The sequence below is a fragment of the Apus apus genome, chromosome 10 (genome assembly GCF_020740795.1).
Source record: "Apus apus isolate bApuApu2 chromosome 10, bApuApu2.pri.cur, whole genome shotgun sequence".
NCBI lineage: Eukaryota > Metazoa > Chordata > Aves > Apodiformes > Apodidae > Apus > Apus apus.
In genome coordinates, this window is record NC_067291.1 from 8,096,809 (window position 1) to 8,114,483 (window position 17,675).

The 17,675-nt window shown below is 38.4% G+C and overlaps 1 protein-coding gene across 1 annotated transcript in view; it reads left to right on the forward strand.

Annotated features, from left to right (window-relative positions):
- Positions 1–17,675, forward strand: part of PRTG (protogenin) — a 79,236-nt gene that overhangs the window by 19,630 nt on the left and 41,931 nt on the right. Inside the window, 6 exon segments of the mRNA XM_051628622.1 lie at positions 12,338–12,482; positions 13,472–13,605; positions 13,932–14,069; positions 15,198–15,356; positions 15,971–16,130; positions 16,742–16,989. Coding sequence (XP_051484582.1) covers positions 12,338–12,482; positions 13,472–13,605; positions 13,932–14,069; positions 15,198–15,356; positions 15,971–16,130; positions 16,742–16,989 — 984 coding nt within the window.

Sequence of the window (17,675 nt, forward strand, 5' to 3'; positions counted from 1 at the left end):
ACTTTTACCTGATAGATAGACTGAGAAGAGAAAACCCCAGCTGGAATACCTTCAAAAGTGAAAAGATCAAATCTCTCATGCTTGTTACATGATTCAGTAGGTTAAGTTAGTTACACCATCAGTGAATGGCTAAATGTATAGAACCACATATTTCTAAGCCTCGGTCCTTTATTTCCTTTAAAATAGTGCTACTGGTAGTTCCTGAGGTGGTATGTATCCCTGCTTTCATTGGGATGGGTTGTAGTGGTGTATTTTTTGCCACCTATTAAATTACTGAGTTGTAGTAAGGCAATATGTGTGCGTATTTGAATAGCTTACACATAGCTGCAAGAGCTGGAAAGTGCCGTTGTTAGAATATCATTAACTGCTTATACCAAAGAAAATAGAAAGACTTGGGTGTATTATCCTGTATTTTCTTCCTTCACAGATTGGGAATTTTGATGCATGACCCTGCACTGCAGTTCTCCTGGGTTGTAATCTCAGTGTGCCTCTAAGAGCACCTGATGGGCCCGAGAAGGAACAGTAAAATAAGACGCTCATGGGTTGGTCATCCTCTGCTAGTTAGGATCTTCCTGTTATTTTCTCTAGCACACTGGTGCTGCCTAGGATTCCATCTATTTTCACAGTTATGTTTAATATGTCATGAGTAACAAGCTGTGTGTCTGTTCCAGTGGTCTAAAGAAGTGAGTAGGACACAGTACAGTCTAATAGTCACCTTATCAAATTAGAATCTTAGAATCATAGAATCATTAAGGTTGGAAAGGACCTTAAAGATCATCAAGTTCCAACACCCCTGCCATGAGCAGGGAACCCTACCACTAGATCATGTTGCACAAAGCCGTGTCCAACCTGGCCTTAAAAACCTCCAGGGATGGGGCATCAACAACCTCCCTGGACAACCCATTCTAGTTCCTCACCACCCTTACAGTGAAGAATTTCTTCCTAATATCTAACCTAAATTTCCCCTCTCTCAGTTTAAAACTATTCCCCTTGTCCTATCACCATCTCCTCTGATGAAAAGCCCCTCCCCAGCTTTCCTGTAGGCCCCTTTCAAGCACTGGAAGGTGCTGTAAGTTTTCCTGGAGTCTTCTTTTCTCTAGGCTGAACAGCCCCAACTCTCTCAGCCTGTCTTCATAGCAGAGGTGCTCCAGGCATTTGATCATCTTGGTGGCTCTTCTCTGGACCCTTTCCAAGAAGGTCCATATCTTTCTTGTGCTGGGGGCCCCAGAACTGTACACAGTATTCCAGGTATGGTCTCACCAGAGCAGAGTAGAGGGGCAGAATCCCCGCCCTGGCCCTGCAGGCCACACTTCTTTTGATGCAGCCCAAGATGCAGTTGGCCCTCTGGGCTCCAGCACACACTGGTAGCTCATGTCGAGCTTCTCATCAACTACCACCTCCAAGTCCATCTCCTCAGGGCTGCTCTCCAGCCATTCTTCCCCCAGCCTGTATTTGTGCCTGGGGTTGTGCCAACCCAGATGCAGGACCTTGCACTTTGCCTTGTTGAACTTCATGAGGTTGGCACTGTCCCACCTCTCTAGTCTGTCAAGGTGTCTCTGTACTTGGTGTTGTACTTTCTGTTCCTGAATGCATGTTTCTGCCTTTAAGATAACTTTTGGAAGGGTGATTATCCCCTTCTGAGAAGCCAGTTTTCTCTGTTTTAATGTTTTTTCTTAACATACAGCTGACATGCTAATTATGAATTTCTTCCTGTTGCTAAAGTTAACACTTTCCAGAATACACAATAAACACGTTGCCTGTTTAGCAAAAGGAAAGAGCATCTTTATAAAGTACGTATTTTGAGATGAAGTGGTTGCTGTTATCCTTGAGAAAATGGATCAGTATCATAGAGACTTCTGGTGTATTGTCATGCTTTTAAGAATTTTGAATTGACAGTTTTAGCCATGAAGGAAATCTTAGACAGGCAGCCACATATTTAAATGTTGAGAGCCTGGTATGCTATTTGATGTATCCTGTGCCTCAAAATCAAACATTCACAGGTCTGAAAACTTTGAGACAGTAGTTAAATGGCAGTGGTAGGACTTGCTTCTGCCTTCCATGGTATCCGTGAGTATAGGAATGGATTGTGTTTCCTCTGCTGCTTCACCAAAGGGAGGCTGTTCAGAACCATGCATGTCATTTGGGTTTTTTTCTGTTGCTTTTTCTCTGGAGCAGCCAAATATGATACCGTATCTTTGAGACCCCATCTTCAGACTTTGCACTTGTAAAGAGCTCTTGTAGGAGAGAAATAAAGTTTTATTTTGTTTTTAATGAAAACAAAAACAAACTTGGGAAAGTCAGGATGTGCAAGGAAATGGTTGATTTCAGTTCTTCCTGGGAGGGGGAAAATTTTTCTTTATCTTGTCAAGTTTCTTCTTTCCTGTCAGCTGTTTTCAGCATGCATCCATTTGAGTGCTCCTCTTTTCTTGACTTTGTTTACTGGGATGTATCAGAAACTCCTTCTCAATATTTTTCATTCTCTGTGTGCAGAAGACAATATACTTCCCTACTTTGAGGATACTGTAGGAAAGAAAGTACATTTCCCAAAAAACCTAGTCCAGGATAGTTTACTTTACTTCCAAGTTTTCAGGAAGAGAAAATGCTACGTATGAAACTTCAGACTGATCTTAACTTCAAGAAGCTGGTGGTGAAAACTATGTCTTTGTGTGCATGAGTGTGTGTGTGCCCAGAAGCTCTTTTACAGAATCTAATCCCAACCCAAATGATGGAGAGCTTAGTGATCTTCTGGGCACATATCCAGACTTGGTTATTCCTGCACAGAGATTTTTAAAGAGATCATTTGTCAGCCACTGAATTAGGAGCTTTACAGAAGGGATCAGGGAGACCTGCAAGTGTTTGAGGAAACAAATGAGATTGCAGCTGGCATCTCCAAGGGAACTTTTGTTCAAGGGTGCTCAGGCTGTTGACCTCTTTGCTTCTCCATTTCATTGCCTTTAGATTATAGCATTCTTCAGTACCCAAAAAGTAGTGGCTAGTTTGTGACTGGGCAAATGCTACCCGTGAGGCAGCCATTGACATGGCGGTGCCATGATTTTAATGCACAATAGTTTTGTATTTTAGAATTGTGGGTTTTATATATGAAGCTAATTATTTATTTAAGTTTCTATCTTCTTATTGGAGGTTGGAGAATAATTCCTAATGAATTACATCTTAGTTTGGAAATAATTGTCTAAAAATTGCACTACTTAGATATCTGTCAGCAGGTTGGCAAAAATACAAGAGAGAAAAGGAAAAATTAAAATATACCATTGTTTCTGCCTTTTTCCATTCCATTATCTATTGCAACTCCCTCTCTTTGTTTACTTTTAGTGGTGGAACTAAGTATATGAAAGGCTACAAGTACATGTTCTTGCAATAAGATGACTGTAAGTTTTAGCAGAGCAGATTGTTTCTCAGATATAATTGACTGGCAGTTTGTTGGAGGCAAAACTGCAGTAAGCACTGCAAAGGACCTCACTCTTCAGCTTTAGCAGTCAGTGCTCTGGAGAAGATTTGTCTGTAGCAGAGATAATGAATTGAGGACAGCAGAAAGAGCAGATGGCTCGAATCCTCACTCGTTATCTCATCTGGGGTCTCCTTAGTATTTATCAGTGAAAGCTTTCAGTTATTACCCCTATGTGCAGTACAGTTTCTGGTGCCTCCAAAACTCAAAATTTTTGAGAGCGTCTCACACACTAATGCCTCAGGAAGATTTGCTCCTTGCCTACAACCTGCCAGTACTGTTCTGTGAACTGAAACGTGAGGTGCACATAGTGTGAAGAATCAGTTTTGTCTATAGGGAATGATGAATTTCTTGGGCAAACGTGGCTCATTCTGTGTGCTTACATGTCTTTCACATTGTAGAGATGGAGTTTCTAATCTTGTTTGCTTTTTGCAGTATTTGGACCTTTAAAAAATACCTTTTTTTATTGTTTAGGTTAGTGTTTTCAGTTGAAATATTGGCATATTTCACACTCATATAAAAAAAAAAAATTGTAAGGATTAGTAAAATAAACCAGAACAACTCCCTTCTTTTCCAGTCTTGCTTCTTCCCTCCTTCTGACCCCAACATATGCCAGTGTTCTGTAGCAATACACACATTATCTAGAGAATTGAGGAAGCACAGTATTTTCTCAATAATGGGTCTCCTGTCTCTCTAGGTAAGGCCCTGACTCAAAGCCTGTTGAAATGCAAAGTAAGACTTCTACTTGTCAACAGGTTGGAAAAAATAAAGCAGTATGTATTTGAAGTCTTAAATGTCTGTCTCTCAGACTCTCTGGATTTGTGAATATGAAGATGCCAATAAGCTATGCCAGTAGCTCCCAAACTGTCATCCCATTTTGATAAAATCTATCCTTTGGCTTAGGGAAAAAAAGGTAAGAAGGGAAGAGGAAGCCAAGTTGTAGTGCTAGGTTAGTGGCTCCTAATAATGCAGCTCTGTTATTTCTCACTGTGCAGGGTTTTCCAAAGCATCATAATAATAATGATCACTGTAGAATATGACTGCATTTTGTGCAAGCTGTAATTCCAGTGTACCTTCTTTAAAATGTTAAAATACCTGCCAGGAGATTCTAAATGGCAAATGGTTAAGAAGAATTGTTGGAATAGACAGATTCATAGGTATCTCATATCAATTATTAGAAAGTGTCAAATAAATGCAACAGTTTCAGTCTCCTTTAACTTCCCGATTGTTTAGTTGTTATGCTCTAAGGTAATAACCTGGGATTGTTTCCTTGTTCAATACAATTCTGAACTATCATCTTCAAAACTGCTGCTATGATGTTTATACTGTCACAATCTAGTAATTTCTTCATATTGGTAAAATAATAGAGGAACATTTTTTATCTTTTTGTTTTAATTTTAGGAAGAGAACAATGTGTTAGGTTTATCCTAGAAATGTATTTAACTCAAGTGTCTGTGAAAATACAGTGTAATCTATTTCACAAATAGCATAGTGATAGACTGAATGTTATCCTGCTTGCTGTTAGTTTCAGTATACCCTGGAGGCTGTGGGGTTTTGATCTGTGTGTTCCTGAACAACACAGAATTTATTAGGAAGAGGATCATTATTTGCACTTCTGTGACTAATTTTCATTTCAGTGTAGACTAAAGTAAACATGACTCTTTACCAGATTCGTATTTTTGTCTCAGACTAGTGTTTCTCATGGAAAAAGTTTTGATGAATTTAAACTTAAACCTTTTTCTTAGTTACTAAAGGGAAGATTTTTCTTCCTCAGATTTAATTTCAGTAAGTCAAGACATAAAGGAAGTTGCAGTGTCACTTGGAGTGATTATAGAAGCATTTTTCAAAAGTATTATGGAGGAAAAGTTCCTAAATTTTCTGAGGTATTGGCAGTAGAGATACAGGGCTAAATGTGCAGTTATGTTTTTCTGTAGAATTTTCATCCTTCCAGCATGATAGTTTTGTAGATATGTGGGCTTTTTTTTGTTTTGTGAAAAGACTCACTGCTAGCTATTGACTTGCATGTTCAGTTGTTTCTGGAGCAAGGTATTAACAAAGAATCTGAAATGTACTGAAATGTTTCTGTATGTAGAAACAGTAATTTAGGTGCCAACCAAGCCTTGCTTTTTATCACTGATGTTTGTTCCATTCCATCTCTCCCTTGTTTTTCTTTCTTCCTTAGAATATTTTTTTTCTGTTATGTGATATTTGAATTAGGTCCTTTTTTTTTTTATTATTATTCCCCCTCTCCCTCCACTTCCCCCATCTTTGATGTGCGTTCTCTAGGTTTTCCAGGAAAATTGTTTTATTTTTCATATTGAGAAATTAAATGTCATACTAATGGCAAACTAGTGTGTTTATGATGTAATCTCAGGTCTGTATCCTGTCTTCTTTCTAAGAGTGAATTTTTAACCAGCCTGATAGAACAGAGGAGAGGCAGAAATTAAAGGTAAAATATGAAGGTGCAAAGTAGAACAGAAATGTAAAATGAATGCTCTTTTACTGGGATGACCACATTTCCAGACAATTGAAATGAATACTGATTTTTAAGTCATGTCTAATAGTTCAGTGTTAGTATTTCATTGAAATCCAGGGACTAATAGCAACACTCTCCTTGTTGCACGTTAAAGTTAATTAGTGTAATTTGGGATTAGAGGGCGCAAGGTGCCATTCTAGAAAAGCTATTCCTGACATACCAGTGATACAAAGTGGGACTGCTCAAAGACTGTGCTTTCTCTAACTGTCCTAGTTATACTATATATATATATACACATACATACACACCTGTATGGATTTTAAAATCGTGATGATCTGGTTCAGTAATCCTTTGCAATGTATGTTATCCTTGGGAGTGAAAGGGTCTGTAAAGGTTTTTTTTAGATATTAAGAAAGGCAGTTGGACTTGTAGGTCCATACTGCTTTTCTTGGAATGAAGGTGTGGTTAGGCTTAGCTTAGTTCAAGGACATAAAAATCTGTGGATACTAATGTTAGAGATTCAACCTGTAATTAAGACTTACTTGTGTGTTAGATAAGGATAATGTGCAATATTTTGCTCATCTCACCTGCAGGTATGCAGGGATATGCAACATATGCAATGTGTATGAGAAGTTGAGACAGCATTTCCTTTCTTACTCCTCCCTTTCTTACTACAGGTGTTTTTAAGCGTGCAAGTGAGAAGAACAACTATCTTGAGAGCCCTAATTTATGAATTCATTAATCTGAGGAGAAACATAGGATGAGCTCATGAATACTACATTCCCCTCCCTGTTTTTTAGAATTTGTGGAGAACTATGGGTTAGTTGTTCTGTTGGTGCCAGTTGCTTTTTGCTGGGCTATCTCAGCTCATTAATATGCCAATGTGTGATAACATTTATCTAGAATCTTCATGGGATTCTAAATATCTTGGTAGTGATGTCAGCAGCTTGCATGATTTATTAGATTATTTTATTTATGTATTTTGTGGTGCTCGTGATTTTTTGGGAAACAAAAAAAAGACTAATTTTGTTCCAGCTGAGTTTAAGTATCAGGCTTTTGGCACTGTACACATCCTTGGTTATAAATAAAAAACAAGTAAACTAAAATTTTAAGCAATAGTAGTATAAAATTATGCAATTGCAGAATATTTATTTAAAATGCAAGCATATGGAAAAAGTGTATTTTATTTAAGCTTATTTTTCCAACCACTCTGGCAAAAAATTTAAGTAACAGCTGGCTTTATGGAAAAAGCTACCCTTGCATTTTACTAGAAGAGCTGAATTTCTGCTGATTTACAAGAATGCTATTACCAGTATGATGTTTGAATTACAGTCTTTTTCTCTTCACTCTAAGAGTCAGAATGAACTGACACTTTTCCTTTGTGCCTGAAAGAGCCAAATGTGTTTTGGATGATATCACTTCCTCTTACAGATGGAACTCAGTTCTGTCTCAAACTCAGTTGTTTGCCTTAAATAGTAGCCATTAGCAGGTGGAAAATACCAGTGCAGATAATGAGTGAGACTGAAGGAAGAGAAAGTCTTTGCAGATGCTTGCATTTATGAGCTGAACTACCAAAGGCCGGTAGTTCCAAACCAAATCTTTCTGATCCCTGGTGTGGTCAAGAAGACTTGAGGAATAATGTTTTGTTCCCAAGCTAACATGTACTCTTGCATTTCAAAGAAAAGCTGGAGAATCATATCATAGAATCAGGTAATGATTTGGGTTGGAAGGTGCTGGTTGATGAGAAGCTCAACATGAGCCAGTAATGTGCACCTGCAGCCCAGAAAGCAAACTGTGTACTGGGCTGCATCAACAGAATAGTGGCCAGCAGGACAAGGGAGGTGATTCTCCCCTTTTACTTGGCTCTTGTGAGACCCCACCAAACTGGAAGAGGAAAGATTTAAAGTTAGACACTGGAAGAAATTCAGTAGTGTGCTTCTGCATGAACTGATGTGTAATCTTCCTTCCTTAGCTGCTTACTAAAACCATGGCATTTTAAATGCTTCGAGAGCTGTTGTCTACCAGCATCCTAGAAATCCTAGAAAGCCTTCACAGTTGTCTGGAGAGATTTTCAGTGTTTCCTCTCATTTTTCTCATTTTTATACCTCACATTTAAAAAAAAAAATAAAAATTGTAGGTCAAACAACACTTGATAAAATTTTTTTTTAAGGAAATCACTGTGCTTGTGGTAGCACATACAGAACATAAATTCAGAGTAACCCCTTTTCACTTATTGTTATGAAAAATGTTACCCATGTTGCTCCGTTTGTGACACTCACCTCTGAACTGTATGTACTAAGCAGATCCTGAGCTCTGAAATACTGTAATTTTTGCTGTCATCTCCTGGGAAACTCGGCAAAGATCCACCCATTAGATCACTTGGTGACAGCTCCAGCTCTGTGTACTCCAACTGCTTAACCAGATTTGGGGAGAATAGCTATGTGTCTGTAGTCTGGCTGCATGTCTGGATCTGTCAGTTCTCATGTAAAGGTTATTCCCAATAGAGATCCACACCAGAGCATGTCATTTGAGTAGCAAATCATTTGGAAAGAGGTGTCCATATAAACAAAAAGCATGGCAGAACTCCTCCCATAATCTGTGTTAAGACTTGCTCCTGCAAGGACTGAAAAATTGCTTTAAACTCAAGGAAAATATGTGCAAGTTGGCTTTGGTGCCAAAATCTAGAACATATATTTGTTGCCTTTTAAAATACTGCTTCAGAGAGAGACAGCATAATGAAAACTAAATTATGATGAGAAATTCAATATTACATTTGTCATGCACTGTCCTGAAATCCAGTTCTTTGGAAAAAAAACAACACATAGCTTTTCTTTAACAAACATGATTACTTTTCTCAGGTGAAACCTCTTCACCTGAGAATTAAAAAGAAGAGAATCTTTGTTTCATTTGAAGGGTTTGGGCTATTGTTTAATTCTCAAGAGCATTAACACGTAGGCTCTACAAATGGCATGGTGCACTTTTGTTCTTTCCACCTGAGCAGTTCATCTCTCTGAGAGGCCATTATCTCTTGAGAAATACTTAAGAGGCCAGTATCATGTGCTGGATAGTTTCCCAATATTTGCTTCATTCTGGTTAGATGAAACTCAATTATGTGCTACTGTTTCAGTTCAGGGAGTGATTTCAGATCAGGGGTTTTATCATACATTCTTTCAGGATTTTTATTATACAGTTGCAGTCCAGTCTTTGCCTAGTGTCAGCTGTGATGAAACCAGCAAACTTTAACAATAATAAGCATGTAGGTTGTTGGAATTTCTTTTGCTTCTCAAGCTCATTCAGAATATCACTTAATAACACAGTGTATGAGTAGAAAGTGCAGCATGTAAGGGAACAAGTCACCTGGATATGTGAACAAGCTTCAGGACTTCATTTCAGGTATGAAGTAGGTGTGTTGTGGAGTTGTTTGTTTCTCTCTCATTTATTTTTTAATTAAAGTGAGTAAAAGACTGCTGTTGTATTTAAACAAACAAAACAAAAAGGCATGAGGAGCAAACTTTTTAAGTTAGACTTTTTTGTATCCTAGCACTTAAAGCTAGGTAAAGCAGTTTAGGCACACAAATTTTTGCATGCATGCAGGAAAGTGTTCAAAGTATGTATGGTGCAGAAGACACCAACTGGGTTTCTCTAATGTTTAATCAGTGTGTCACAGCAAGTAATAATTTGAATTTTGAGCCTGTGGATATTTACCTGAATGGTAAATGAAGGAACTCATACCAGAACTGAACTCTGATTTCTCTCTGCATAGATAACTCTATTGGACAGAATTGTGGGTTTTATGCTGTCAAAGGTATTAATACTCAGAAGTATCTATGCAAACACATGTTCCCATCACATAAATTGCAGGAATTATGAAAGTAAATATGTTTTTTAGCTGTTTTTTTCTTCTGTGATCAGTGTTTGCTGTCATGCAAATTAAAAAGGGTGGGAGTAGCAGCTTCTTAGAGTAACATTAATTTATTTTGGCTACAAATCTGGAAGCAAAATAATTAAATGGACTGGAGAAGAGAGGGATAACTCAAATAAAAAGGCACTTACATTTATTGTGTTTTGCAGGGTTGTTTTCAGGAACAAGGTACGTCTCTTGAGACTTTGTTTCTTATCCATTTTATGGAGCTCTGACCTCTTAACAGCACTGCTTTAAAGACTTGTTCTTGGGGTTCTGAGCTGGTATCAGTGCTTGCCATGAAAACAAGCCTGTTACAAAGAGGTCAGGTTTCACGAGACAGCAATAGACTTGTAAAAACAGATTTTACTGGAACACATAGTCAGAATTAAGAAGAAGCCAGAGATTTGAGTAAAGAAGCAAGATACAGAAGAAGAAAGTATTCAGCTAAACTGGCAAGCAATGTATAAATTTAGATGAATGGGAAAAATTTGTTTTTAAAATTGTATTTAGTGACGTTAATGAGTTTTTCTGAAGATTTTGTGCAGTTCTTCATAGTTCTGACTTCAACTATCTTGAAAGATTAATTTTCTGAGGAAATACGTTGTTCCTGCTTGGCTGGAAAGATGTGCTTTAAATACCAACCTCAGTTAAAAATTTGCACTGGATTTTCTAAGTGATTTGCTTGAATCCATTCTTGCTTGCTATTATTATGACATTTTGTGTTCTATGAATGATCAGTTTCCCTCAATTTCATTGTAGAACTGCGAAGCAGCTTACACATAATTCTTTTTTATAAACATAGATGAAGACCAAAGATTGTGGTTTTGTTGTCTCACTCTTGTTCCTTTAAATAATCATACCTGTGTAAGAAAATTATAGGTGTGATTTTATAGTTCCTATGGAAATGAAACTTAAATATGTGCAAGAGCACACATAGGACTGTATGGTTACCTTTCTGCCTTGGTAAAACGTCCTTTCTTATGCCACTGGCTGTGTGGTGCAGCTGTGCCATGTGGTGGCTCTAAAACTCAGGTTAGCTTGATTTGTGTTTTTCTTACTGTCTGTGCCTTTGTCTATGCTTTGGGAGGTCTGTTCACAAAGCTGCAACACTTGAACTCTGCTGGTATGATTAGGAGCCTCATTCCTGCAGTGCTGGTGCACCTACAGGAATGCAGTGCAAAAAGAGGATTTATTCTGACAAAGGAAGTGAAATAGGTATACGAGTAAAAGAAATCTTAAGTAATGTAGTTAGGCCTGTGTTAGGAATTAATTTGTGTGTGGAGGGGAAAGCAGCCAGGTGATGTCACATTTCCTTCCCACTCCAATATTAATGTGTTGGTGCTGTGCAGTAGTAAGTATTAAAGTGACAGAGGGGAGTGTACATCAGTACTGCACGTGTCGTTGATGCAGGAGGGCATTGTTGAGAACATGTTAGAGTAAATAGGATAAAAAAATATTTCAGTTAATAAACAAGTAAAATAGAGGAATTATTTTAACACAAAACCTGAATGTTGAGAGATGTTTAACTTACTAATACTGGTTTATCTATTGAAAACATGTTTCTGTAAAATTTATACAAGAGTAGAAATATATTTGAGATCTGATTTTTTTTAATACAAGTCCACACCATTGACTTCATGCAGAGATTGTATCCCTTTGCAGTTTCAGGGGTGGAAATGTGTGTGGATTTCTTATTTGTGTTGTGAGTTATCCAAAAGGAATTGCCTCTGAAGAGTTGTTCTTTTGGTTAATTATTTTGTCAGTGGCATGGGGCAGAGAGTTTTGTATTCCTTTGGCTTTGATTTTCTGGGCAAAGGAATCCAAGTACTGATCAATTTCTTAGGTGTCTGTTAGGTGGAAGGTATTTATTCATCTGCCACTTCAGTTGGCTTGTGTTTGTGAACTCCTTAAGTTGTAAATGCTCAAAATTATCTTGAAGCTCTGTGCATCAGGCATTTGCTTGGTGACCGCTCAGACTGTTGGGATGGAAGTGTTCTTACATGATTAACATTATTTTGAGGGTTTTTTTGTTTGTTTTTCATTTATTTTTCTTACCAAACATGAATTTGTACAAATCTGCAAATGCTTTTACTAAAACATGACTGTCAGGAACCAAATGTTGTTTTGGAAGTTTTCTGTTGCAGTCAGTTGGGGTTTTAAAGTATTGTGGGGCTAGTCCCAAAGTAGTTGAATTAACATGAACTGCTTTAGTTTAGTAATCGACATGCTTTCCAGCTGCATCCCAGACACTTAATTCTATTTGAGAGTGTAATTTTCATTGAAACTTTTTTTTGCTGAATTAGGTTAAAGCAAAGTTATTTTAAGTAAGAATTCAACCAACAAAACCATGCTATCGAGCAAAGCTGATAAGGTCATTAGACTATTTGGAGTATTTCTGGGTGTTTTTCCAAGTTGATCTATGATCTGGAGTTTGGTTTAGCGAGGAATTTTTCCTTACTTCAGTCTTTTAAATTCAATGTTCTCGTATCTTTAGCCATTTCTTCATTTGAAGTCCAGCCACTTTCAACAGAGGTCCAAGAAGGTGGAGTAGCTCGATTTGCCTGTAAAATAACAGCAAACCCTCCTGCCACTGTGACATGGGAAGTGAATCGAACAACTTTACCTTTAGTCATGGACAGGTATGTAGGTACACATTTTAGAATGTAATTTATTTCCTGTGATAATTTTGAGCCTGCTACAAGAAGAAAATCTGAGCACTTGCAATGCTATTACATAAATAAGATTCCATGTGTATAATATGTTAAGTATTAAAATAGCTAGTAATAGTCATTAATGATTTTTAAATAGGTGTTATGAGTCCAGACCAGAATCACCCACTGCTGTCTACACTGTAATCACTGACCTATGAATTGTTATTGGTGAATTTTGTATGCAAGTCATCTTCAGGAACGGAAATTGCTGTGGGATAGAGAATAGATAGGCTTTGACTGTGGGGGTGGTTTGAACTAGCGGGATTTCTTTCACAGAAGAATTTATGCTGAACTTGCTTTTCTTTAGAGGGCCAATAAAGAATTATATGTACAGACAAGTGGGTTAAAACACTTTATGCTAAGGAAATTGTGCACAGGGGGACTTGTCTCTTAAATTGATTAATTTGAAGTCTAGGCTTCCTGCTAGATTCTTTCCATGTCCAAGTTGTGTTTGTTGAACCTACTCCTATCCTTCTTGACATAAAACTTTTGTTCAACATATCTAAGATAGCTAGCATGCAAAGGAGGGTAAAAGGAGAAACATAAAAATTGAAAGCATATGTTTGTTTCTGGGAACCATATGCTAGTTATGCCAGTATATCAGATATTGCTGCCAACCTCAACAGTGAATGTAGTAGCTGGCTAAAGAAGCTTGGGATGGTTGCTTCTGAGGGTGAGAAAGGTCTGCTTGTTGAAAGTAAATTCCTCAGCTCTCATTGTGGTGCTGGGGGGAATCTTGCATGTGGTTCAGAAATGCAGGGAGATGAGTCACGTGTAGGGAATGTTTCTGAGCTTCCAGCCTGCTGTTCCTAGGTCAGTGCAGCAATGGCTGTTTGTAAATCAAGTAGTTAAATCCATGATGGTGTTCACCGAATGAAAGTTTTATCTACATTTCTTTTTTTTTGTTCCTGTGACAGGATAACTGCTCTGCCTACAGGAGTCCTTCAAATTTACGGTGTTGAACAGAAGGATGCTGGGAGTTACCGATGTGTTGCCACAACAATAGCCAACAGACGGAAGAGCACTGAGGCAGTGCTGAGTGTCATTCCAGGTACTCTGAGATTTTTTCCAGTGGCATTGTTGTTGGGTTTTGGTTTTGTTTTCATTTTACATTATATCAAAAACAGAGTTACAGAAGTTGAAGAGCTGTAACTGTCCTCTGAACCACTCATCCAAATAATAATTTTGCTTGCTTGTATCTTGTGCCTAAAATATTGTTCAATGTAATTTTCTACAGTAACTGAAATAAGGCTTTGATGTAAATTTAATTTAAGCATCCTTAAAAGAAAGTCATGTTTTATTTTGTATTTAATTGAGTTTTTGTTTAATTTTTCTTCCCCCCCCCCCCCCCCCCCTTTTTTTTTTTCCCCTCCAAAGCCTCAGATTTGAAGCCTTTTCACAAGCCATCTATAATAGCTGGTCCTCAGAACATTACAGCATCTCTTCATCAAACTGTCATACTGGAGTGTGTAGCCACAGGGAATCCAAAGCCAATCATCTCATGGAGCCGGTTAGGTAGGTCTTAAAATTACAGCATATGACCTTCAGCCTGTGGAGAGGAAGTGAAACTGGAAGGAAAGGATTTCAGCAATTAGGTTGCTGTTCTGAGGCTTCATGTAATGGGTAACGATTAGAAGGTTAGGTAGGATAAGTGAAACACTTTCAGTTGCATACTTCCACACTGCTGTTGAGAAGCCCTCAGGTTTTCTGAGGCTGTGGACTCTTCACTCCTTCTGTCAGTCCCACACTGCCTGGTAGGGTGGTCATCTCCAGGGATCTGTGACTCGGAGGAGAGTCAGTGGTGAATTAGGGCAGGCTGGAGTGGTTGCATCCTATGAAACCATCCTGTAAATGTTTCTCCCTGCTTATTAGAAGCAGAATGTGAATGTAATTTGGACCTTGTATTAATGGGCCCTTTGGACTATGGATAGGTATAGTCTGCCTGGAAGGAGAGAAGAGAGAGAATGCAGTAAGACTAATAATATTTATCAGTGCATCACATCTTTCCATGAAAACTACTTCTGTTTTTATTCTGACACGTACATAAATACAAAAGTCAGGACTGTACTGGTAAAAGCAAACAATGAGAAGTTTTCCTAAATTTTTATTTCTAAAAGTGGGAGAAGCCAAGCATACCTTTCTTTGTTGATTCAGCAACTGTTATAGACAAACACGTAAGAAAAAAGTTACCTAACAGCTATAGAGCTTTTGCTATGAAAATAGAAGAAAATCTATGGAAATCAAATATTCTCATTTTACCCACAGCATAATTCAGAAGGAGATAGATGATCCCTGTTTGTAGAGATGGTGTGGATGTTGGTAGTGATTAACTGAATCACAGTGCAAGGCAACTGGGGAGGCTAACTGGGAAAATGGCCTTAGTTTTTAAGCTGGGATGGTAAGTGGTTTGTATCTGAAATTTACCAAGTGGTGAGACCCAGCCATCTGAATGGTCAGATAACTGGAGTGAAGAGCAAAGCAAATGCAAAATGGGAACCTCTGAAAGCTCATCTGTGATTTCCCTTTCATCTTTTGACTTTTAAACTCTAATCTATGCCATTACTGCCTAGGCAACCCTGTTTAGATAAGTTATTTAAACACATTGATCAGCCATGTAACCACTCTTCTCCTGCTCTCAAACAGACCATAAGTCCATTGATGTCTTCAATACCCGTGTCCTGGGCAATGGGAACCTCATGATCTCGGACATAAAGGCGCAGCACGCAGGCGTGTACGTCTGTCGGGCCACTATTCCAGGCACACGAAACTTCACGGTAGCAATGGCAACTCTCACGGTGCTGGGTGAGCTTGCTTTGACTTTCACTGTGGGTTTTAGTGTCTTGGGTCAGTTGTGAGCTGTTCTGTGCGCTGGGCTGAATGTTGGTCTCAAACGTAGTGCACCAAGGGCTGTGGGGAGATTGCAAGGACGAAACAGGTCACAGAACTGTGGCTGCTTCTTCTGTCTGTTGACTTAGATGAGAAGTGTCAGATACTCAACGTTTGAGTTATAAACTAGAGGTTCATTTGAACTTGGAGATTTCCGGGTGCAGTGTTTGCTCTGAGAAGGTAGGCTTTCAACGTAGAAAAGAGACCTGGAACAAAGTAGAAATATGTAACACATATGTATATTGTGAGTGGTATGCCATAGGCTGAAGTTTAGGATTTGTTTATATTCATATAATGCATGAACAACGATGTATAGAAATGTTGCTATCTGTGGAAACAGCATGTATCTTTAAACGGGTGTGCTTTGTTTACATGGAACTTGCTCTCTGCATGGGTGTGTATTTGAGTGGCCTAAGGAGAGAGGTTTCTGTTTGGAAAAATCACTATTATTCTCACCATCCTTGCGTTTTTGGAGGCTTGATTTTTTTGTTTGTTTTTCTTTTTTCTTTCCCCTTGTTACTTTTCTGTAGCTCCACCTTCATTTGTGGAATGGCCAGAAAGTTTAACCAGGCCTAGAGCTGGTACTGCTCGTTTTGCCTGTCAGGCAGAAGGAAATCCTGCCCCCAAAATTTCATGGTTAAAAAATGGAAGGAGAATACACTCCAATGGTAGAATAAAAATGTACAACAGGTAAGAGTACAATTGCTGTATGAGAGCTGTGCTAGTGATGTGCTACCAAAGGATGACATTCCAGTAACTAAATATAGCCAAGCAAGATAGCTTGTAAAGTAAACATGAAATTGGATGTTAAATGTAGTTATGGACATTTCTTTGGCAGTAGGAATGCAGATTAGTCAGGACTTAAAATCCTCAGCCAAGCTTTTGAGATCACTACCTTACCTGGGGAGGAGTTGCTCTAGATTTACAGTAGTGTAGCAGAGACCAGAATCTTGCTAGTTGTTTGAGGCTCAGTGTCAGTACTGTAGAGTGAACAGATCATCTTAAAGAGGTGGTTAATAAATTACAACCCTAAAGTTTTGGTTTTTGCAGGCAGGGAATAGATTTACAGGATTGTTTTCACTGTGCCTGGATTTGCAGGCAAAAACATAAAGGTGTCAGGTTTTGAGGAACACTTCTAGTTGCCAACTTTCATAGCTCCATTTCCACATCCACTCTTCTATTAGAGTTGGTGTGTAATACTAAACTCATGAAGCAGAGGCAAGCAACTGTTGTTGCATTAAGTTGAGCAAAATGTATCCAAGTTAAACTTTTTTTCTCCTTTTCTTTCTTTTTGGATTCAGTAAATTGGTGATTAACCAGATCATTCCTGAAGATGATGCCATTTATCAGTGCATGGCTGAGAATAGCCAGGGATCTATTCTCTCCAGGGCCAGACTTACTGTAGTTATGTCAGAAGACAGACCCAGTGCACCTTACAATGTTCATGCTGAAACCATGTCAAGCTCAGCGATCCTGCTAGCATGGGAGAGGCCACTGTATAATTCAGACAAAGTGATTGCATACTCCGTGCATTACATGAAGGCAGAAGGTAAGCAGTTTATTTTAAATACTACTTAATTACTTCTGTCTGCTAAGAACTTGAATGCCCTTGCAAAGACTGCCAGATTTTAATGGTTCATAAGCAGGGCTGCATCAGAGCATACCAGCATATAAATGCATATCGTGATCAACAGGTATGCTTGGGGAGAAATGCTTTTGCCTCATCATCTCATTTGTGGGACTGACTTTGGAGTTAGGAATGGACTTTAAAACCTGGGCCTCCGTAAGAGCTCTCTGGGTTTACCTCTGTCCTCAGCAGGAGCTTCTGCCTACTCTCTTCCTTGGGTGGCTTGGCAGGGAAGAATACAGCAAACAAAAGGATCCTGGAGGGCTACAGGGTTGAACTTTTCACCAGAGACAGCTCTTTTGTCTAGATCCTCAAATTCTTGTGACTTTAGTGGCTTCCTTATATTTTGGAGTAGAATAGCTGATACTTCATTGGAACGAATGTTGGCTGAATGGTAAAATCTGCTCTTGGTCTCCTATAAAGTACAGTCAAACTAGCCATGAATGGTTTAGCCTAGTCTCTGAAATGATATATAAATGATATATAAATAATATATAAAGGGGAATGGATAGTTAGAATAAAAATTAGTAATCAGGCATTTAAAACCCCCCTAGTATTATGAAATTGCTTTAAGTTAAGGTAATTGTTAATGTGGTAGAAAACAGGAA